Here is a 23859-nt window from a genome sequence, read left to right on the forward strand (position 1 = left end):
CCCAGGAGAGAAGGGAAGCAGCTCTCCCCTCCTGCCTGCTCAGATTGGCAACAGCACGCGAGTCAGTACCACTAGGTGGGGAAGGAAGGAGCGGCCTGTGTTGACAGTGCCACTTCTTCTAGCAGTACTGGCTTTGAATGCTTTAAAACTACAACTTCAAGGGAGAGGAGTGAAGAACCAAAGTGAGGAGGGAGGACTGCAGCACATACTGTGGACACAGACAAAGGAAAATGAATGGAGCGAAGGGCATCTCACGGCAAACCAGGCTTCATTAGTTCCACTGCTCATGGAACAAACTACTCTTCTGGCCAAGGATGCTCCCACACCCCACCTCCAAGCTGTGCTCTTTGCTGGGGGCACTGACCTCAAGCAACTGCTCACACCACAGCCATTTTCTTTACTTCAGATGAGCAAAAGGGGAAACTCTGACTCCCTGTCTCAGGGAACAGCGCAGGCCAAAGCTCAGGAATGGAGGCCGTAAGGTGCACAGGATTAATGGAGAATAAACAAAGGAAGAGACAATACGAAGGGCTTTGACTCATGGAGACTTGTGATCAGCCAGCACAGGAGGTCACCTCCCCGCGATGTCCACCCTGCCTATGCAGTGGACGGAACCAGTTCAACCACTGAGGCAGCAGAGGAGAAAGGCTCCTTCTTGGGTGTTACTATTCAGTCTGGCTCAGCCCTTAAATCCACCCTCAGCTTCAGTACAACTGGGCACAAACTGGTGTAGAGGACTGGATGCAGGCACTGCTATGGAAATCCACGGCAGAAGGGCACATCAGACACAGGAGGCAGCAGCTCCCAGAATCTCCCCAATGCCCAGACTGCAAGGTTCAGCCAATCAGGTTCTAAGAAGTTTATCCCACTTTGGAATTTAAACAATTAAAAATGCCCTTATCACTATCCCAATACCTTCACTCTAACAAGGGATATTTTCAGCAGGAAATAAACCACACAATAGTGAGGTTCCTCTAAATTCCATCTCCCTGGAGCTGTGGTTTGGGAACTGCACAGGATGCTCAGCACAGTTTAAAGAGCACATTCATTACATACAGAAAGCACAGAAAACAAAGTAAACGGTTAGCATTTCAAATTCAGCACATGCAAGTGAGTTTGCCATTTAACTCAAACGAACCTGAATGCTCTCTCCTTAAATTCAAAATAAGGGACAGTGATCCAAGAACAAAATTCTTGGCAGATAAACTTCAACACCACTAATACAAAACATCACTTATTTCTTTTTAAAACTGAACATTGTTGGGGTTTGGTGGGTTGATTCAGTGCGTAAAAAAAACAAACTGTGGGTGGTTTGGGTTTTCTTTTTAACTAATCTTGTTCTCTAGGACCTTTGTTTAAACTTCAGTGACCAATCCTAAGGCAGAAAATAAATCAGAATGTTTGAATTGGAATTTTAATGGCAACCTAACATTTTTAAGCATATAAACGTTAAGGGTACACAAGTTCACATCAGACAACCTTTTTATAACTATGGAAACCTTTCCACTCTATTGCACAGCAATGTAAGGTTTCTATCAGTTTTCTAACAGCTAAAACTGGTGTTTTTAGAAATCCTGTAAAAGCTGTGTCATCCAGCGCAGCCAGCAATTCTGAGCAGGTGAGGTGCACATTTCTGTATTCAACCCCAACTAAATTAAGTAAATAATTGAGCTACCTGATGTTCCCCAAGCACTGTCTCTCCACTGATCTCCCAGAAATATCCCTTTTGGTCCATCTTTGCTGGAATCATCAGATTCCCAAAACTTTTTACCCGGCAACAGCTGCTGCAATTAAAAAAAAAAGAAACAAAAAAGAAAGCATGATTAAAATAAGTATAAAATGCAAACATAAACCATAAGCGTTTCCTTTTTAAACATGAATCAATCATTAAACACAAACCGATACATGCTTTATAATCAAAATATTTATATACTCTAGGGTGAAAGCCATACAGCAATGGAGATAATGAGTCAATCTCTGCAATCCTCTTACATTCTTAACGTTTTATGAACCCCACACACGCAAGCACGCACACACAATTCACACTCGTCAGCCTCTCAGCACAACAGCTACTTGGAAGGAAAATGGTAGCAGGAACAACCATTCTGATCAGAACAGCATCTTTTCCACCTGAGCTTGGAGAACACTACAAACTGCTCAGTACCTCCAGCACAAATTCCTGCCTTCAAACACCACAGTTCTGGTGCTGGCAGGGACAGATCAGCTCAAGAGGTGCCAAGGGCTCTCGCTTCTCACTTATTTAATGACTGCTGAGGGCTCTCCATGCAACGAAGGTTATTTGTAAACACTAATAAGAGTGAACAGTTCTGGGCCACCGCACCCGCCACGCATGTGTTGTTGAAAAGAATAAGGTTACGCACTTACTGAGAGCAAGACAGAAATTCATTCCTGCCTTGAATGAATCCAAGGAAGAGTGGTCAGAAATCCATGAGATGGCAAAAAGAACAGTGTGCCCTGTGTAGCAGGTGTACGTTGAAAACACCAGTGTCTCCAAGGAAAAACCTGTGCATCTACATACGGCAAGGGGAATTTCCAGCCCTGCTTAAGTGCCTTATATGTCAGGCTTACAATCTCCAAACTCAATCTTCAGGCTGAACAACATGTATTCAGACAGGGAACAACAACACATTCACAGCAAATTAACAAAATAAATGAGCTGAAGTTGGAATAAAACTAAAGGAGCTAGAAGATTAACAAGTACTGAATTACCATGGAACAAACAAGAAGCATCAGACCAGTTGATTCTCCTCTGTATCAGAAGTGTTGAGAACTCTACTCTCCATCAGTAGACGGGCACATCTCAGGCTCTGGCCTAACAGAGTGAACAGGCTGCAGGATGGAGATGAAGCGAGCATAAAGCATTTCAGAGCTCCCAGCTCACAGAGCACTCTGGTTAAAGACAGACAACCAGAGAAGTTGTGCTCACCACTTTGAACTAACGGGAGATCTGTTTGCTCAGAAATGTATCATGAGGCAGGTCTGTGTGTGCGAGATTAAACCCAAGGGTAGATTTGGATACTGGGCCAACTATACCTAAGACCAGTGTTATGATGAAAGCAATATCGATTTTGCCCCATACCCGAAAAGCAGAATTCCTTCCAAATTCTAAACAACTAAAACCCAGCCCACCACAAGTAAGAGAGCAGTTACAGTCAGCTATTTAACTAACACTGCTGACTAAAAGCAATCCTGCTTTCACGCAGAGATTAGCAAAGAATAAGATCAATCCACAACTGAAACACGGCAGTTGCCTACAAGGGGAAATAAATAAATGAGTGCAATCCCTTTGGGAAATAGCTGGTACAGGCACAAGATGGAGGCAGGCAGGGCGTGTGGGCAGCACTGCTGCTTCACAGCGCTCAGTCACACCACAGGCTGGGCACAGCCATGCAGCTTTTCCAGCAGCAGAATCTCACTCCTCAGCTCGTGGTCACTGCTGGCTGTGAGCCCCAAGCAAGCACTGGCAAAGGGGCACTTCCAGACAAACCGAAACGTTCATGCATAGACCTGCATGTTGTCTATACAAGCACGCAAGGATATAACCCATACAATCCTCATCTAGAAAGGCTGAATCAACAGGTCAGACTGACACAACACAGGTCAGATTTTAGGATGACACATGCCAGGAACAACCCTCTTACGCCAGGCACACCAGGAGCTCCAGCACAGAGGTTGCCACTCTTGAACCAGCTGAGATCCTCCTGCAAGGCTGAGGACAACATGCACGTGCGTGTGCTCTGTGTACTGCCACAGAGCCAACCAAAACTTATTTACAGGTGAGCGTTGCTCGATTAAACTGCAGATTTTCTTTTACTGAAAGCATAAACTCGTATACCTTACTTCCCCACACTAACCTCCGCTTCCAACTTCAGTAGCCTTCCTCCTACTGATTACAAAGCAAAAAATAGTCAGATTCATCTTCAAACTAAGGATGAGATGCACTTCTCTGCCCAACTGTGATGCAGTGCACTCTGAAGTCCTTCAGCAGTTGTGCACTTGGATGTATGGACCCCAAGTAGCTGGGCTGTCCCCAGGACGGGCAGCATAACTTACACACAGTGTCAGGGACACAGGACTCAGACCCACCTCACTTCATAGAATGACAGAATCATAGAATCACCAGGTTGGAAGAGACCCACTGGATCATCGAGTCCAACCATTCCTATCAAACACTAAACCATGTCCCTCAGCACCTCGTCCACCTGTCCCTTAAACACCTCCAGGGAAGGTGACTCAACCCCCTCCCTGGGCAGCCTCTGACAGGGACCAATGAACCTTTCTGTGAAAAATTTTTTCCTAATGTTCAGCCTAAACCTCCCCTGGCAGAATTTGAGGCCATTTCATCTTGTCCTGACCCCTGTCACTTGGGAGAAGAGCCCAGCTCCCTCCTCTCCATAACCTCCTTTCAGGTAGTTGGAGAGAGCAATGAGGTCTCCCCTCAGCCTCCTCTTCTCCAGGCTAAACAACCCCAGCTCTCTCAGCCGCTGCAGTCAGAATCACGGAACAGTTTGGGTTGGAAGGGACTTTTAAAGATCGCCTAATCCACCCCTGCTGTCATGGGCACAGACAGCTTTTCAGTATCTTTCATGCTGCTCAGACCCCATCCAACCTTGCCCTGAACACCTACAGAGATGGAGCATTCATAACTTCTTCAGGCAACCTGTGTCAATGCCTCCCCTTCCCACACTGTAAAGAATTTCTTCCTTGTGTCCAAGAAGTCTCCCTTAAGCACAAGGTAAAACAAAAAAAAAAAACCAACCAAAAAAACCCCAAAACCAAACAAAACTTACTTTGTCTAAAAACATTTGTTAAGAACATTGCCCTTAAGTATCAGAACTTTTCAGTACACAAACACCCAGCTTTTGGTTTCCCTGGTTCAACAGTTGGCACACCATCAACGCCTACAACCTCCCCATCTCGTACGGGGTCTATCCCAGTGAGATCATTTAACCTCCTTTCTTCTCTACAAGGATTCCATTCTCGTCGGATTCCGTTCTCATCTAGATCCATTTCAGCAGCAAGTCATTGCCACCCAAACTTTTCCAAAAGGGTAAAGACCTGAAGAAAGTATTTTAATCCAAGTGCTATGCTACCTGTGGGGTTTTATTGTTCTCTCGGTATGAGGAAGACAAGACTCACTTGTTCTTTCAACTCTCAAACCACTCAGTAGCAAACACTGTTTGCCCCAGCTGTTCCCTCTGCAACCAGAAGAACCATCATGTCACTCACTGTTTTGAGATGTGTCAGTGACTTCAGGATTTATCACTGCAGCGTAAACACAGCATAGGACTGCATGGGATTCTCCCAGCTGAGCAATGAAAACAGGGAGGGAAACATGCACTGCCCTCCCCTTCTATATAATCCAAAAATAACTGCAGAGACTGCAAGGACTGACTCCCATCAGCCTAACCCATTCCACCATACACAGCCTAACCTGTTCCTCCAACTGTGCCTGAGGGGTCGGGGGAGGGAAGTTAAGGAGCTGAAAGCTAAGTCAGTGCTTTCAGGTATTTATAAACATAAGTACACAAGGGTGTTACAATTTTTTTAAGCTTCTGTCATTCCCATACCTCATAAAATGCAGCTTTTTCACTCCTGCTGCTGCCTCAGCAAAAATAACTGCTCTCCTTTCATACGATTTCAAGGAACTTTGAAGAAAGCAGCCACATGGACTGATTAAACTATCGGCTGCAACCAAACCCTTCTCATTGCCTTTGACACTACCTCACAGTGCAGAAGGACACAATCAGTTCTGCAGTCCCGCCTCAAATAAAACATGAGAAGGGGCACGGGCTTGGAGAAAGAGGACAGGAAAAAACGTGAGCAGAAGAGGAAAGAGTAATCTCTAGTTCACAGGAAAATGAAACTCCTTTCATGAGCTTCTGAGTTTCCAAAGTGTTACCAAGTTCTCCTGATACACACAACAAAGCAACAGGGAATTCTAAACTTAGGAAACTCAGTTCTACTTTAAGGCAAAATGCAAAATGGAACTTCAGCAAAAAAAATCAAGTACAATGCAACCCTAACAGGAAATTTGCATCTTTGAAACGGCACAAAAAAGGGCAACAGGGAACCCAGCAGCTGCCTGGTCAGCACAGTCCCAGCAATAGGTAGCCACAACATCTTTAAAGCAATCCTACAGCCAACAGAGAATCACAGAATGGTTTGGGTTCGAAGGGACCTTGAAGCCCATCCAGTTCCACCCCTCTGCCATGTGCAGGTTGCTCCAAGCCTCATCCAGCGTGTCCTTGAACACCTTCAGGGATGGGGCAGCCACCATCCGGGCCAGGGTCTCCCCACCCTCACGGCAAAACATTTCTTCCTAAGATCTCACCTCAATCTCCTCTTTTCCAGCTTCAAACCATTCTCCCTTGTCCTGTCCCTGCAATCCCTGATCAAGAGACCCTCTCTGGATTTCCTGGAGCCCCTTTCATTACTGGAAGCTACTCTAAGTTCTCCCAGAGCCTTCTCTTCTCCAGGCTGAACAACCCCAACTCTGTCAGCCTGTCCTCGTATGGGAGGTGCTCCAGCCCTCAGATCATCTCCATAGTCTCCTCTGGGTTTGCTTCAACAGATATATGTCCTTCCTGTGCTGAGGACTCCAGAACTGAACACAGTCATTTTGAAGGAAGCATGGGTAAAGGTTCAGTAGTAACTTCTGAGGAAATCTGCAGGTAACAAAGTTATCTCCCTCCTTGGTATCAGTACTTGGAGGCACTTGCCTTCTCACACAACGTGAATGATGACAACAAAATGAGATTTTTCATATCCACCATTTTAAAGTCTCCAACACATTGCCACACCAGCATCCCCAGCAGGGTTCACCCCCGTAAGGTTGTGCTTCAGGAATGCTCTGTCTTCAGCAGTAACAGCAGGTAGTTGTATTTCCACAACGCAGCCCAGGTGCCAGAGCACTTGTCCCCCTCAAAGCCCCTTTTGCAAAGAATAATAATTCACAGGTCTTTGCTGTGAGCTGCCCAGAGACCTTACAGCGAGCAGCTTGCAAATCTGGCTGCTGAAGTGGGTCAGGAGGGAAGGGGAGAATCCCTCAATCCATCCACAAACACCTTCAGCCACTACAAGAACAACAATACCTGCAGCCAGTACGGCCAACACACGTGGGCTGCATCTCACAGAACATTTCCAAATCTCAACTATAACCAAATTATGCACTGAAGGTGTTGGAAGGGACAAAGACAGACATGAGGCACCAGGTTCCAACCCAATTCATATAAAGCTGCATAGATCAAGTGTACGCTCCTACCAGGGCAAATGGACACTTCATATGAATGCGTGCTCATGAACCACAGCAATGAGCTCTGTTATGAAGTGAAATACAGAATAGGCTGTTATTTGTATTCCAGTTATTCACTTAAATATTTCAATCCTCCTGCCCATACAAACTGGGTCACCGCCACTACAGGTAGCGAAACCTTCTCGCCTGGCTCCAGGGTGACCCGAGATAATTTCACCTTTATTACTTCACCTACACTCAAGCCCCTTTCTTAAGGGTCAAAACACATCCATTTACCAAGTTCTTGAAGAATTGCATCCAAACACCTTTGTACAATTCTGCAGTGAATGACGGACAAGGATTAGAAACAATTCCACCCCTCCCTATCTGGTGCACACACACCCTCATGGCACAAACAGCCTCAACTCTGTCCCCTATCGTTTCACCTTTTCATAGAATCATAGAATAGAATCATAGAATAACCAGGTTGGAAGAGACCCACCGGATCACTGAGTCCAACCATCCCTATCAAACACTAAACCATGACCCTTAGCACCTCGTCCACCCGTGCCTTAAACACCTCCAGGGAAGGTGACTCAACCACCTCCCTGGGCAGCCTCTGCCAGTGCCCAATGACCCTTTCTGTGAAAAACATTTTCCTAACGTCCAGCCTAAACCTCACCTGGCGGAGCTTGAGGCCATTTCCTCTTGTCCTGTCCCCTGTCACTTGTCCCCCAAAAAGCATAAAGGTTTCCAACTGTTCCAATAGAACGTGTTTATTCTATATACATATTATACTGGATGTATTTACAGGTACTGGGGAGGGAAAAAACAAAGGGCAATATTGACAGATGGCAATGGAGGGTCCCTGTCCTGTAAAACACTGCTCCAACCACAGCCAATGGGTTAGGAAGCAGGAATCATCTGCACTGAATTATGCAACAGGCTGCCATGATGACAAGTTTTTCCTCAGGGAAAGGCATCAGTTGCAATAGGGGGAAAAAAAAAACAACCTACTGATTTATTTTAAGTGAATATCATTCAGTTCTTCAGGTTGGCAATTAAAAAAGACAACACAGCTGTGTAGAACAAGACGCATTTATTTGCTCCCCGGTTTTATTAAAATTGACCCTATCTAGTACGAAAATAATCCTTGTAAGCCCTCTTAGGGAGGACTTAGACTTAGGCCAATATTCAATTTAGTGGAGCAGGGAGGAAGGGTGGAGATGCCCTCCAACAACAGCAATCCTACAACCAACAAGCACAGAGCCCGCGCATACAGAGCCCGCTGAGATGGGATTATGAATTAGACAAATTAAGTGAACTGATCCCCTTCAGACAAGGCAAATATTAAGATAAAAGAAGCCATCTGTGCAGTTGGAGAATTCGATTTATCTGCAGCAACAGGTAGGAGAGGGCAGAGAGTGTATTTACAAGTCACAGTCGGGCAGCACCGCAGGTTTACAAACACCGAGATATTATCTACCCTAAAAAAATGTTGCCATCTAAAAACCAAACAAGATAAGGAGGCTGAGCACACAAGGAGTAACCCAAGCTACAGCGCTGCCGGCAGTGGGACAGCCACTGCAAGGATGGCTGGTGCTCTCATCCCAAGGAGCAGGCAGCTTTAGGCTGGCTCAGGGCTTTGAACTGACTCGCAGTAGGGTTCAACAGCACAAAACAGAGGCAGGACCGTGAGACTGGGAACAGAGTGGGGAAGGTTAAAGGAAAGAAAGCATCTCAGTTTTGCCAAGAGGGCAAGGGCGTAAGACACCTCACTCAACCCATAAACTGGCCACCACGTGTCCTTCAGCTTCTGCCCAGTTCTGGTGCTCAGCCCTGGCACCAACCAACCCTGCTGCTGTGGCTCCATCAGGCCTCAACCACACTTCCAGCCCTGCCCATGCTGCCACCAGAAGGTGAAATAAGGGGGGAAACCCCAGCTGAACAGAAACAGCATTCAAAGCTCTCAATATTCCATGACCCAGCTGCCAATGAATCCCAAATCTGGAGGAACACACCAAAGACACTGCTAGCAGGGAAAGCAGCAGCACATAGGGGTTTTAGAGAGTTTGTCTGGTTTAGTTGTTTTTCTTTGCTTGCTTGGGGGTTTTTCTTGGGTTTTTTTTTGTTGTTGTTTTTTGCTTGGTTTTCAACTGGATTTTTTTTTTTTTAACACAGATTTAAGAATGTCCAGGCCCAGAGTCACAACCACTCTGCTCTGAAAAAACACTATGGTCGCTGGCAAGGCAGGGCCTCATGCAGGATTGACCCCAGCAAGGGGACAAAGACACTGTGAACCACCACACCTCACAGCCTCAGAGGTCCAAGAGCCCTGCTACAGCAAACCACGCGGGTTGTAGCAATTCTCAGACCTACACCAGACTCAGCACTAAAACCTGACCAGGACAGCCACAGCGGGCAATAATTAAATGCTCATCAGATGAAGAGAAATTATGCTAAGAAATATCTTCTGCTTCAAGTGTAGGGCGAGATCCACCTTTAACCTCAACACTCGTACTTCAGAATTTTTGGTCCAATCCTTTCAATTTTTGAAGTGAAACACGTACCAGTTGCCTGATGTCTTTCTGTTCCCATCCTCCTCCCACCCGCCTGGATTAAGTTCCAGCCAGCTGCTCACGCAGCTCTTTGATTCTCGATGCAGGGTTATCTCACAACACAACCCCCACCAAACTAAGAATGCTGTGCAGTTCAAAATGCATGTAAGGCACTGATGACAGCCACCACCTCACACTCTCTGCACTGACCACCACTCTGAAAACCCCTGCACAAATATTCAATGTTGCAAAGCCAGATGAAAGGAATTTAAGAAGGAAAAGCAGATACCCAGTTCCCCTATCTTGAAGGCCAGGAAAGGAGGAGAACTTGCACAGCTCATGTTCAGCCTCAGCATCACTGCCGTGCAATCACAGACCTTGACAGCACACATAGAGTCACACATCCTGGTCTGTGTGCTAACAAAGCAAAACTGACTGGCCTTTAAAAAAACTGACATGCAACTTCACCAATTGTTCTATACCATGGTATTTTACTATTTTCCAGTTCAACATCCAATGAGAAGGGGAGTTTGATACATAACTAGTGAAGATTGCATTGTTACAGGGCTCATAGTAAGGCTCCTTCATCACAGCTTATAATCTGGATAAAGTGCCAGAAAAAGGGGGAGAACGGATACCCCTTTCAGAAGGCAACAGAAAACGTTATCATCCATGTTCATTATCAACCACCCAAGCCTCTTCCATTTTAGAGCACAGCAAAAGGGGTTCCGTGGCTCTTCTTTCCAATCTCACACTTGAGAAAGAACTGCACTTCCACATGCACAGAAGTTCAGGGGTGGCAGGAGGCTGGCTGCACGGGGCAGGGTGGGATTCTGAAGACAGGAACAGCCACAAGGCAGATGAGACTTGGTGGCAGGTTAACTATTTCTTAGTTTTCCCAGACTGGGGTATCTGTTCATCACCAAATATTCTCCATCTTCTGTCAAAATGCAGATAAGAGATTCAGCTGTTTGACAGCACCCTTTAAAAAACAGCTCTGATGACTTCAGGGGCACAAAGTACTTAATACACCAGAATTATTACTTTGTTGCTTACTGAGAAGCAAGAAAACAAGATCAGAAGATACACTAAATGCATAAAAACTCTTTTCCTCATCCTTCTCCTCTAAGTTTATTCCTATCTACTCAGCGCAGATTATTGATGCTTCCTGCAGGTAAGGCTCAGAAGATACAAGATCAAGAAATACAAATCAAATTCATCTTTCCCTCATTTATTTCAGACTTAAATTTTTTTCTTATTACTCCAGCTTCCTCCATGAGTTTCCTTCACATACTAGGAGCAGGAGGAGGGCAGGAAACCATCAGTAAGGCATCTGAACAACAGATAGGGTAGGCTGCACAAAATCAAAGGCCACAGTTGAAGAACGCTGTCTGGACAGCCAATAGGCATAAAGAATCACAGAATGGTTTGGGTTGGAAGGACCTTTACAGGTCATCCTGTCCAACCCCCACCCCCGCAGTGAGCAGGGAGATATCCTGCAGGGATCTCAGTTTACACAGTTCCTTAAACCACCCAGCTGGATGTAGGTTGAAATACCTTAAGAAATACAGATAAAATTCAATGGAGAAAGAAAGGAAACTGGGAGGCTGAGGGAGAAAAACTCCAAGAGAAACAAGAAATGGTGTCTTAGCTTAAAGAAAAGGGTGAGATGTCACCTTCCTGGAAAAATCTGCACGCTCCGGTACGTGGGAAAGCCCAGTGACAAAAGGACACCATATCCAAAGCTTTCTGCACCACAGTTACAAGAAGGGGGGCGGGGGGGTGGCAGCGGGAAGTGATTCATCACTGGAAGGCAAACCCCATATCCTCCAAAAACTAAACCCAAATGCACTTCTTTCAAGAAAGGACTAAGAGCTGGTAAAAGTGAACATATTTAGGAATGCCTACAGGGGTTCAAGCTAACATGACCTAATGCCACAGTAAGTACAGAACATGTGCTGCTCTGACTCTTAACCAGCTTCCAAAGAGCCTGCACGCTCTATATCTGAACATGAAGGTCTTGCCCAAGTGAGGTGGTAAAAAATAATATCACAGAACATCCACACCCCCATCATTCCTCTGGCATGCTTCGTACAGAGGCACACCAGCTGTTTTCCAGCAGCTTTAGATGGATTTTTAATGTCATGTTTTCTCCTTTGTAAATCACACACTACTCTCCATCAACAACCTCAATTCAGGTTAACATAACCTAGAGAAACAGAGATTTGTGTATCAAACACTGTCAAATTAAAGTGCAACCAAGTAATATCATCTTCCAGAGAATGAAGGAAGAGAGGAGAGAAGCTGCACTGCAGGCACCATGAAATTCCCAAGGTCTTTCACCTAAAAGAGGGCACTTTCTCATGAATCCCATCACACAATGCTCATAGTTTTCCTGTTCTCTCCAAAACAATAGTTTTAGGGTTCTAGGGGATATATTCTTTAACCTGGCTCAGGAATGGGTAACAGAGATAATACGGACTAAACATGGGGAAAGCAATCTGTTCTGAGTTTCACAGACAGGAACTCTATCCTAAGCATCAGACCTGGCCCATCTGACCTGCTGCATCTTAATATCTTCCTACAAGATATTCCCTCCCGATGACAGTGGGGAGGCACTAGCACAGGTTGCCCAGAGAAGTCAAGACTGCCCCATCCCTGGAGGCGCTGAAGGCCAGGTTGGATGGGGCTTTGAGCCGCCTGGTCCAGTGGGAGGTGTCCTGGCCCATGGCAAGAGGTTGGAAGTGGATGGGTTCTGGCGTCCCTTCCAATCCAAACCATTCTACAATTCTATAAGACATGATTTTCTCATCTCTCCTCTTCCACACCTCTGAAAGGACTGACTATAAAGGAAAAGGAGTGGTTACATCGAACTTTCCTGAACCTAACACAGCCATCTATAGTAACTTACTACTCTTTCCAGTCACCCTAAAACCAGGTAAAAACCTCTTTTCAAAAGAAAACTATTAGGCACCTCCCCCAGACCAGCTGCCTCCCTTCTGTGCTGCAAGATTAAAATAGCTCCCACTGGGTTTCTATAAAGTTAGAGCAGAAGGGCACATTACCTGACAGCTCCTGCTCAGTCCTTTGACCCGTCCAAAGCACTTATCACTTCTGCAGCCCTGGATTGTGTTCCTCAGCTACCTTACACATTAAACATGGTCCTGTGCTTTATGACAAGAGCTGAAAGGTGGCCAGGAGTGGAAACAGGGCAGCAGACAATGACAGACAACCAAACCCACAATATTATGGGGCCTGAGATCACTGGATCCCAAAATAAACATGCTACAAGAACTGTAACACTTGTCACAGACATATTTCTAACTGTTCCCTTACAAGCACCATGTTGCTGTTCGATGATACAACAGGCTTTGCTGTTCCTCCTGAGAGGTGTTTCAGCCTGACAGGTTATGTTGGTAAAGTGGATGCGCACAGACACACACACACACACACACTTCACAGTCAGAATGAAGAAGTCTCATGTTCAGAATCATTCCAGCAGCCTCAAAATCTGTCATTTATTTTCCTTCTCCCCCCCAAACACACAGTTTTTTTCCACAGGCCTTTTGCTTACCTCTCCCATAGCTCGTCCTTCCAGCGCAAGCGCTTGAAAATCATGATTCAGCTCATCCATGGAACGCACCTATTTGTAGATGGTTAAGAAAAATACATGAGAAAGTGCTTGCATTTGGGTTTTTCTTAATGATAATCATAGTTCACAGCAATTTTTCTGTTACAGACTGAGCACTACATTTCACATTACAGCACATAACAAGGGTATTGAGCTCCAAAAATTGACTTACCTTTAAGACTCCCAAAGCTAAAACATTTGTAGTGTCAGATTTATACGTACACAAAAAAAAGCAAAAATAGCAATTACTTTTAAGACAAACAGTCTAACAACAACTGCCTATGCTAAGTGTATCACAGAGACTAATATTTCACAGTGAGCTGCGCAATTTCAAGCACAGGAGTTGATGCATAAGCAAGCGTGTCGGCATCATTTCTTTTCAGGTGAAAAATCAACTAAATGCTCTTGCATATAACAGGCAGATTTATATTCAAGTTACGCCGATATGAAAGAGAAAACCACAGCACAAAGGTCAATTAAATTAAATAGCACCATTTGAAATGAGGGCAGGGGATAAAGAAAGGATAGCAAGCAATGCCTAAAGACTAGTTGCCAATTTTAGGTATTGTACCCACAGCATATCAAAGTGGAAATCCAGAAGCACAGACCAGGGTGCAAACATCAAGAAAACCCCTGATGAAGTATAGCCTTTTCTTCACTCCCAGTGTGCAGGACGGCAGCCGCGCAGCTCTGGGGCTGTGCTGGGAGCCCCACAACTAAGAAAGGGAAGGGCAGCAGTTCTTCCAGATCCACACAGGGCAGAGCCTGGGCACTGCAGAGCAAAGGACAGTCCTGGGAGGTGAAGCCAGCCTTGCTCACCTGCAGGACCAGCAGCCATACATTCACTCGGGCAATTGGGCCATTTCCTGTTTCTACTTTGGATCATGATTTGATGAAAACTTATTCAATTAGAACAGAAGTTCAGCAGCAGCTCAAAACTGTTTGCTGAATAAGTTGGGTATGTTGAAAACACAAGAAAACACAAGAAAACACTTCTGGTTTTCATTCCCAAACCTCATCCAGGAGAGTCCCTACAGATGCAGCTTGAGCACCCACACAGAAACAAATATAAAAATCCAACTATGGACTTGAGGACAAAGCCCAGAGGTTCAGCCACATGCTAGAATTCAGATTAAATGATTGCCCTCCTCTGATAACACATCTCTATCAAAGCAGTACCTATTATACAGCCAAAAATACATGGAGCACAGACACAACACAGCCTCCTACTCAGTGTTTACACAACCCTGCAGCCCAACAGACCCAATGGACCTTTCTGCTTGAGCAGGGCTAACAGCTTACGAAAGACTTACAAGTAATTCACACATTCCATTCACTGTGGTCCTCCACAAACTCTTTGCAGGATGCTCGAGAAGAACATGCAGTGCCTGGTCATGCCACCACTGGAGACTCGGCAGACAGTTCAGATGCAGCCTCCTCCAGGTCAAGGGAAGGAGGTCAGTCACACTTGGTACATGATTTACATCATGAAAAAGCAAAAATTGGTGTAGATACTAAAGCATGACCTTGTCAGTGACCAGAGCTGGAAGTAGTTACACCACGTTCACTAACTTAACCCTGACTTCTGATCCTCTCATCATGACTTCCAGCAGAACCAAGTCAGGACTTTGTCATGATTATGCTTAATTTATATTCTTGGTTATGAAGTCTTAGAATAGAAGTCATTACTGTATTAGAACAGCAGATGTAGAGAAGGCACCATAGATGACCTCTAGAAGTCCCCTTCAGTCTGAATTCTTCTACTCCTCTGCAGTAACACTACTATGCAAAAGATTAGTAACGTATTGTTAAATTATCTAATACCTATTTATGGAATTTACAAATCCTCAATGGCCAGTCACTCAGAATCACAGTTTAAAAATAAGTTATCCTCTATCATCATATCTCAGTTCAAAGTTATTTTCAGTTGTGCCTCAGTCTTGCCACCTCCTGCAGTGACGTTTATCACATCTACCACGAACACACAGTGAAAACAGGACTCTACCTTCCACAAACTACAGCAGCAGGCAAGACCAAAGACTTTCCTTCACTGCCAACTCCAGTACTAATCTGTCAGCTAAGATATCTGAGTCACCTCACGTGAGACAGAAGTTAATGAGACCAAATTCTTCCATGAAGCACTTCAAGCTGAACTCATGGAAAGTGCTGCAGCTCTCAGACTTGCTAAGCCACAAAGCTGAACAGGAGCAAATTATTCTCTCAGTGAGACATCTGAAGAGCAGAAAACTACACAAAGAGATTCAGTAGGTGATGTTCATTATGATATTCATTGCTATGGCAATGCCCCAGCAAACCACAGATGCGGCCGCAGTGGCGTTGACCTAGGAGTTGCAGTGTTGGGAAGCAAAGCTGCCTGATGTCAGCCCCCAGCTTCACCAAACCAACTGCACTTCCGAAGGTGGATGTTGCGCTATGGGAACCTCAAGACAAAGCTACGAGAAAGATATAATCATCACATTCCTACCATAAATCAGAAGGGTATTAAGAGACTTTTGTAGGTTATTTTGGTCATACCCCAGCCGCCAGGCTGAGCTCCCTTCACAGTTGCACCAACATCCCTGGTGAAAGCGCCATGCAGAGTGTGAAGGCAGTTTTGGAACCAGAACAAACTCCACAGCCTCTCTCTTCTCTCATCCTTTTTTATGGCAGTCCAGCATGTTACATGGTCACCCTTACTCCACTTTTTTTTAAATGCTAGAATCAAATCTTACTTGTTCACATTAGATGCACGAGCATTTTCACAGATGTCTTGTTCAAGCATTTGTCACGAGTAGAAAAAAACATTACCATCTTGTTAATCCACACACATGATGCACCTCAACGCGTGAAGCCTTGCTGGCCTGAATTCTTGTTGGAGAGGCTAGAGCTGGTGTCACTATTAACACCACCTCCAACACAGTCAAAGCTTTCCATACAAGCTTTCATGCCCTTCCAACAGAAACCACAACAATTACCAGTCCCTATTTCTCCAAAAGATACATTCCAGGAAGTGCACACAGCTCTTCTCAGTGTTAAGCATTCGCCTGTTTCCAACCTGCAGAAGTGTGTTTGTTTTCAAAGTATGCCATGATAATTGATTACTACAGAAGTGGCACAGAGACCAAGATAAGAAGAGTGGTAAAGGGCAAAAAGCAGGATAAACATGAAAGCAGAGTGCACTCCAGCTGTTTCATACCTGGCTGATTTAATTGGACACCTCACAGTGCTATTATTTTCACTCCTCTCTCAAGGGTCTGAAGGACGCTGTCCTTCTAACGTGTCTTAGTTTGCACATAACTGTTCTAGCCTCCCCTGCTTGAATAACGCACCATGAAAACAGGCTACCTCCCTCTCATCCCCAAATACACTTTGCCCAAGTAACTAGCAAAAGCAAAAAACACAATACTGGCTTCTCTATCTGCTAACAGAGTTAGGTCAGGTAATGGGAAAAAGTCATTTTAGATATGTAAGTCATACCACTACTCAACTCTCTCTCACCAATCCTAACAACTATGGATAAAATGATTTTCTTAAGTCAGGTCTTTGTGCCTGGCTTTCAGGCCCTATATGCTCAAACTGTACAGAATGACCAACGCTTCAGTCCTTCCTCTCAGTCACATCATTCCTTTATCTCCATTGAACGTTCTATCTGTTTGCAATACAGGCTAGTTCATTATTCACTTGTCAAAGACTGTGCCCAAAAGGTCCTCTTCTCATTTCCTCACCTCTGTCATATGAAATAGCAACACATCTTCACCACCCCCTTTTCTTACACAATTAGCACAAACATCACAAGGCTCCTTCATTCCCTTCAAAAGAATAACAGTTTCCCAAATATACAAACTCAGGTCTTCCTACACCTCAGCATTCCAAATGGCAGGCAATACTCTGAGACAGTAACTAAAGGATATTGATGGCTGATCACCCTACCAAGATCTATTCCTGTTAGCTATCACTGATCTGTAATACAGACACAGAGAGCAGCGGAACGATGGTGCAAAACACTAGAAACAAGGAGGCCCACAGAGAAAGAACTTCTTCACAGAGGAGTGCTAAAGTCAATGAGATTTGATTACCAGAAAAATCTGATTCACCACTGAGCCAGAGTTTTGAAAGAAATCCAGAAGACAATGCCAAGATAAATTGGCCGCAACAAGGAAGTGATGCCCTGACATCTAGATACGACATGACAACCTGGTTCCTTAGAGGACGAGGTGATCTTGAAAAACATCAGGAATCACGCAAAGAGAGGTCAGCTATACTCCAAATTGTTTCCTAAGTGATGCAACAAAACCTGACTCCCGCTCTCAGCCAACAGAGTGGCTGAGAGAGCTGGGGTGCCCTCAGCTGCATCCCTTTTCAGCCTCTGCAAAGCAAAACACGAAGCTCTCACACTCGCCAACTACAGAGCAGACCTCCCCGCCCTCCTATCAAGTACTCACTCTGACAGCACAGACAACTAGCCGGCTTGCTTTGGAACCTTACTTGGCAAAATTAAGGTTCTGTACACCAGCAACTGCTACTGAATGAGTTACACAGCAACATCATTACAGAGGAACATTCCTCCCCTTCCCATTAAATGCTGTGTATGCACTCAGGAATTATGTAAATCTCACTGAAATTAATGAGAATCTCATTCAAGAAGAGCACTTTCCAGGCATGCTGATATATGAATGTATGTCACTATAACACACTCCGGCTTAGAGCCACTTCACTGATTCATAAATAATTCCCTGCCTTCACGCTAGAAGCGCACACCCCAGAGCAGATTCACCCAGCGCATGCACTACAAGTCACACCAAGACATCAGAGTCAACCCACAGGATTGCTTCACTTCACTGAGGCTGGAGTCCATTCAGCCTCTCAAAAGCCCTCTTAACCAGTTTTCTCATTTCTTCTCAAAAGCACACGATAAAGCAAGAGGCAGCCACTACAACCACTCCAGGGCAGACCTCCGCATCTTATTTTCAGTCTCCTGAATCAAAACGCTTGGCCTCAGACACGCCAAGGCCACAGAGGCCTTTCTAAGTTTCAACAGCAGATACCCACAGCTTATTTTAGAGAGAACAAGAAAAAACATGGGTGCTTTCTGCTCTCACCTAGCGCAGACTGCAAAAATACAAACCAATTGCACTCTAGGTCAATGGCCGCTTTCGAAACTCAACCTCCCACGCAGCAGAAGAGCTGAGAATGCAACTTTGCATCAAATGCTCTCACTATGGATCTTCTGGCCCCTAGAGCAGCAAGCAGTTGATTTGTATCAGGGAGCCATCAGACACAGAACAATAACAGTTTTTAAAATAAGATTAGAGGGCCTCACTGTTGCAAAACTCAATGCCAGCAACTTGGAAGCAAATGCTTTCCTGGTGCTAAAGCTACACAGGCACTAGTCCTTGTCTGTATCCGGAACACTTGAATTTATACAGCTATAACAGAAATAAGGAAAGCAATATCCATCAGCTACATCTGTCCTATGTGCTGGTACCATCTGGTGCTGGACCTGCTGCTCACCTGCCACACCACACACCCAGGCAGACAATATTTCCTGCCTCCGAGTCCCCCAAAACATGTTCTGTCACAGACACAGCCAGTGTTTAAAAGCTTCAGAAGCTGTCCCTTATGGAAGAGCACAGCAGACTCATCCCAAGCATCACCAAAGACCCGAGGGTCTGAGTCATGTCTGAGAGCGGAAGGGACAACTTGCAGACAGACCAGGACCAAACCTCTCCTGTTTCACCTCTACCAAACCATCCCAAAACAGAGCCTGATGTTCCCAGCACTCAAAGGATGAGCAGGAAAACCTGCAAAAGCACCGGTGTGCACACCGAAGGCAGCAATAACCCAAAACCTGACAGTACATGTTGCACTGCTGGTACTGAGAGCTCTGGTTCATTTTATCCTAGCAAACAACAAGCCCCACAGGGCTAAATGGCACCTGTCAAAAGGAATTCTGCAGTTGGTTACATTAACAGGAACAGGGCCCTGAACTGTCCGTACAATTACTGAACGGGGATTTGAAGGACCCAACAAATAATACGAGAGCAACACTATATTTACCTTTTGGATTTCCAGTATCATGTTTTTTATTCTAGAATAATCCAAGGGATTTTGCCCAAACTGATAGCTTCAAGCATAGCTGAATTGCAATTTTAAGTAAATATTAATGTCAATAATCAGTGTTAATACTGCACGTTGTATTAAGCAAATATGGTTGCTAATATGACCTTTACATATAAATTCAAAGCATAATACTGTATCACATTTCATGGGCTGCGAGTCCTCGAGGGATTGCACACCAGCCTTTTATATTAAGGAATTCTCATTTATGTAGAATTTATATTCATCTAGATAGACAGGCAGCACAACTATCAAAGGCTAAATTTTACCCTTACTCACAAAAGATTATTTTTTTTTTCTTCCTCCTCATGCAAGTGATGTTCCCCAGAAAGAGGAAGGACAGGTGGAATTAAAGAAAGAGGAAAGAAGCCAAACATACATGAGAAAAAAATAAGCAAATAAACAAACTATAAAGTCCTTTGGAAAAAAAAGCAGCTGAGAAATAACCAGGTGAGAAATATTTTAGCTGAGTACCTAAAAAACTGTCTCTGTAAGTGCACTGGGAAGCCTGAGGGCTTATGATTTTTATTTTCTTTTTTTATGTTAGATAACATTAAACAGATCAAACACCTGCATTTATCAGCAATAACAGCAACTTAAGAGGGTTGAAACTCTCTATTTCTATTAAGCCAATAATGTTAAACAGGGTAACCAAAGCAAACTAGAAGGCTGCTTCTGTGAGCCTCAGCTCTCCAGTTTTTCCATTTCCCCTCTCCATGCACTGTTTCAGAGAGCCTTTCTCCCTCCCCAGTGCTTTCTGATGCCAGGACCCATTCAGCGCCAGCCCTCCCTCCCTGAGGTTACAGCACTCATCCTCCCACCACTTCTCTCCCTCAATTCCACTTCTTATCAGGAGGCAGAACCCACAGGACAGCATCTGCTAAATCAGAGGCAGGATGGGCACAGCAAAGTCAGGATTTGGTGAAGCTGGAACATGTAAAGGGTTGCTTTCAACGTTGCTTTGATCTACAGTAAATTACAGGGCCCACTGCAGCCTGCAGTCCTGCAAGCCAAGAGAATAAACTCCAGGGTATCCCGCAGATATGGCCATGACGAATTCTGCGTAAAATACCCAAACTTTATCCGCCATCCTGGCAAAGAAAAGCACGGATAAGAGCTGGGCACTGGCACCACGAACCCGCATGAAGGGTTCACTTCTTGGTCTGTGCTGATGCTGGCTGTGCTCTCAGCCTGGAGGGAGCCCTCCAATAACACCAGCTCCACACGCAAGCTTGCCAGACAGGACCACCTAGCTATGAGACCACTTGTTTTGCCTTTCAGTAACACGGGAAATCATGTTTCTGTTCTACTTGTCAGGAAAAGCCAGCATGTTATGATTTCTCAGTTATGTTTCATCCTAAGATGAACAGCATTTATCTGTGTAAGAAGACAAGAGATGAAAAATCCCAAGTTCTCCCTGTTTGCAAGCATACATTGCAGGTGCTTACCCAGAGCACCTGAAACGTATGATTATTATTCGGATATTTATTTATTTTTTCCTCACATGCACATGTGAAAAGGCAAGCATCATGTCAAGCATCCACACATCAGGCCTCCCCATTTTAAGCCTTACTCAATTTGTTATATTAAACAATCAAATCTTTATTTTATAGTAAAACATCCCTCAAAAAAACTCCACATTACCACAGGAATACCGGAATCGAGGCAGTAGGAACAAGGAAAAACAAAAACACTTAAGTTGCTGCCTGAAAACAACCATCCTTAGAACTGACAGGAAAAAAATAAAGCTGGTTGAACAGTCTAAATACTTCGTAGAGCTTGATCTATATACTCACAAGTTGTTAAAGCTTTTTAAATTAACCAAACGTTTATAAATTTCAGACTGAAACAAATGCCTCCTCCTCAGCCAGGGGAGATAACTTGTGTTTGCCTTATTTTTTAAATAACATGCTACACAGGCTGTTCAAACACCAACCCTGCATGCACACACACACAGATAGCGCGTCCGGGAGAGGAAAAAGAGTATTTACCAGCTGACAATAAGAAAAACACGGCACAGTCAACAACGGGCCTGCCACTACCAACCAGATCCAGGGTTAAAACATGTTATTCCATCAACTGATTACAGCCCTATTTTTAGTCCTCTCCCGTAACAATAGTCCGTAAAGAAAGAATGTGAAGTCACAAGTATTAGACAGGATTAGGTGGTTTAACTACTATTTTTGTAGTAAAGGATTCATCATTAGAATTACTACTGCCATTAGCATTCGAAGCAAAAAGCTATTGAAACTGCAGATTGGCTAATGCTCTGTGTGGCGTTTTGCCAAGATGATTAATGATTCAGGGTACAGAAATAACCACAAGAAAGGCAGCCTTTCCGCACGGCTGGGCTTAGGTAGCTGATCAAGTTTTTCCTCAGGTTTTATTCACTGAGGGAAGTGCCTCATTAATGCGGAATTTGGGTTACCCTGCGATGCCTCGGGCAGACAATGTTGGGGTGCAAACTTCCAAAATACTGGACTACAGGAGTTGCCCCAAAACCTTGGGAAAACAGTCTCCTCCTCCCCAGATGCGTTTCAGGATCAATTTAGCACTCACAGCTACACTAAGATCTGGCTTCTTTGACTCCTGGGAAGGTTTTCCATGTCATTACCGCCCCTGCTTTGACTTTCCGAGGTTCAAACTCAGAGGGGAAAAAGATGTAAAGGGATGCAGCAGTGCCTCTTTCCAGTGCTAAGCTCAGTACTTCTGTCAGGAGCCATGCGAGTGGCCCCATGCTGCACTCACTGTTGGCAGCAGGACCAAGGTCTAAGCCGAGGGTTCAATGACAGCAGAGTTTCAGCCCAGCACAGAATCAAGGCCTGAAGCACGACTCTTAAGACAGGGTAACCAGCCAGATGGACCCAATCAAAACTACTGCCGGAGAACAACAGTTACGCTTAACAAAGGAAGGGGAGTAACATGATATCTGAGAGCAGATCGCTTGACAGGAGGGAGCGCAGCATCACATGATATCCTCACACAAAGGCGAGTTTGTTCATCACAGACCAGCAAGATCATCATTTGGAGAAGACAGCTTTAAAACTGCCTCAGCAGGCACCTACAGGCCAGTTTTCAGACACAGGCAGTCCTGGATTCAAGCTTTTTATTGAGGAGGTTTCTAATCAGCAGTCAAAATTCACTATGCCAGTTTGCGAGAGGGAGGCTGCTGGGGATGGGTTTTATCATGTGCATCTTGTGGAAAGTGTCACCCATTGACAGAAAAGGTCTGAGAATCAAAACCCGCTCTGCAGTAGCACAGAGAGGTCACAACAACTCAGCAAACCACAAGAGAGCTGATAAGGGGAAAGCAAAGCTGGAGATAGGGGAGGAAGAGAACAAGAAGCTATGCTCTAATGAAGCTCAATTTGAAACAAACTTGGGTGCAATGCATTAAATGAAATACTCGAAGTCTTCTTGAAGCCCTGAAATTTGCAAATTCAACAGTGTGAAAATATCTTTGTTCTTCCTGAGCAAGCATCACAGCCAGCAAGCAGACTACAACAGGGATACCCCACAGCAAAATCCCAAAGCCAGCACAACAGCTCACTCTGCAACCCCAGCCAGAGCCAGGTATCCTCAAACTGCCTGTCAGGGACATAAAACCTGCAGATTCAGAGGAAGCAGAGTCTTAAACTGACTTTCAAAGATTCCAGGGTGTTTTTTCCCCCGCCTATACAACAGAAGGATTTTCTAATACCCAACCTTAAATATTCAAGTCAGCCAGTCTACTCATGCTCCTTCTGTCTCAGGAGGAATTTTCAAAGGGCATTGTAAAGCAGAAAACCAAATTAAGTGTTCCAATTCCCCTCTCCCAAGACAACCCTTTACTACAGAGAAATCTCCATGAATCAAATCAGCCAAACAAGACGTTTCATTTCAGCAAGGTATTCTGTTCTAAATTATCTGGGTATCAAGTCACCACAGTCATTTAAGTGTCAACATAAGAAAAGCCAACCAGTTCACTGTAATGCAAGGAAGTACCCATGAAAATCCGGCAGATTTAATGAAACACACCAGAAAATGATCTCCAAGAACAGAGCCATGTGTGCTATCACAGAGCCTATGTGAGTAAGAGTTCACTTCATGCCTTCAACCCTAGCACAGACAACAAGCCAGGCTACCTGCACCACAGTGGCTCTCATGAACCAAGAGCTTTCCACAGGCAGATCAGGACATCTCTTGTCTGCAGGAACTCATAGAGTCATAGACCTTTGAGAACATCAAGCCCAACCATACCTGTTCACTACTAAACCAGATCCCTAAGCACCTTGTCTACCCATCTTTTCAATCCCCCA

The 23859-nt window shown here is 44.7% G+C and overlaps 1 protein-coding gene across 7 annotated transcripts in view; it reads right to left on the reverse strand.

The window, feature by feature from the left end:
* The window catches only part of PUM1 (pumilio RNA binding family member 1), a 79180-nt gene that overhangs the window by 45947 nt on the left and 9374 nt on the right, over nt 1-23859 (reverse strand). For 5 of the 7 annotated variants that reach the window (XM_069875213.1, XM_069875212.1, XM_069875211.1 and 2 more), the window contains exons 3-4: nt 13388-13456; nt 1676-1784 (exon numbers count right to left, since the gene is read on the reverse strand). In XM_069875213.1, the coding sequence (XP_069731314.1) occupies nt 1676-1784; nt 13388-13456 (178 nt within the window). The remainder of the gene's footprint in view (nt 1-1675; nt 1785-13387; nt 13457-23859) is intronic. The other 2 variants (XM_069875214.1, XM_069875209.1) reach the window with 1 other exon arrangement.

The sequence above is a fragment of the Phaenicophaeus curvirostris genome, chromosome 23, assembly GCF_032191515.1.
Source record: "Phaenicophaeus curvirostris isolate KB17595 chromosome 23, BPBGC_Pcur_1.0, whole genome shotgun sequence".
Lineage (NCBI taxonomy): Eukaryota > Metazoa > Chordata > Aves > Cuculiformes > Cuculidae > Phaenicophaeus > Phaenicophaeus curvirostris.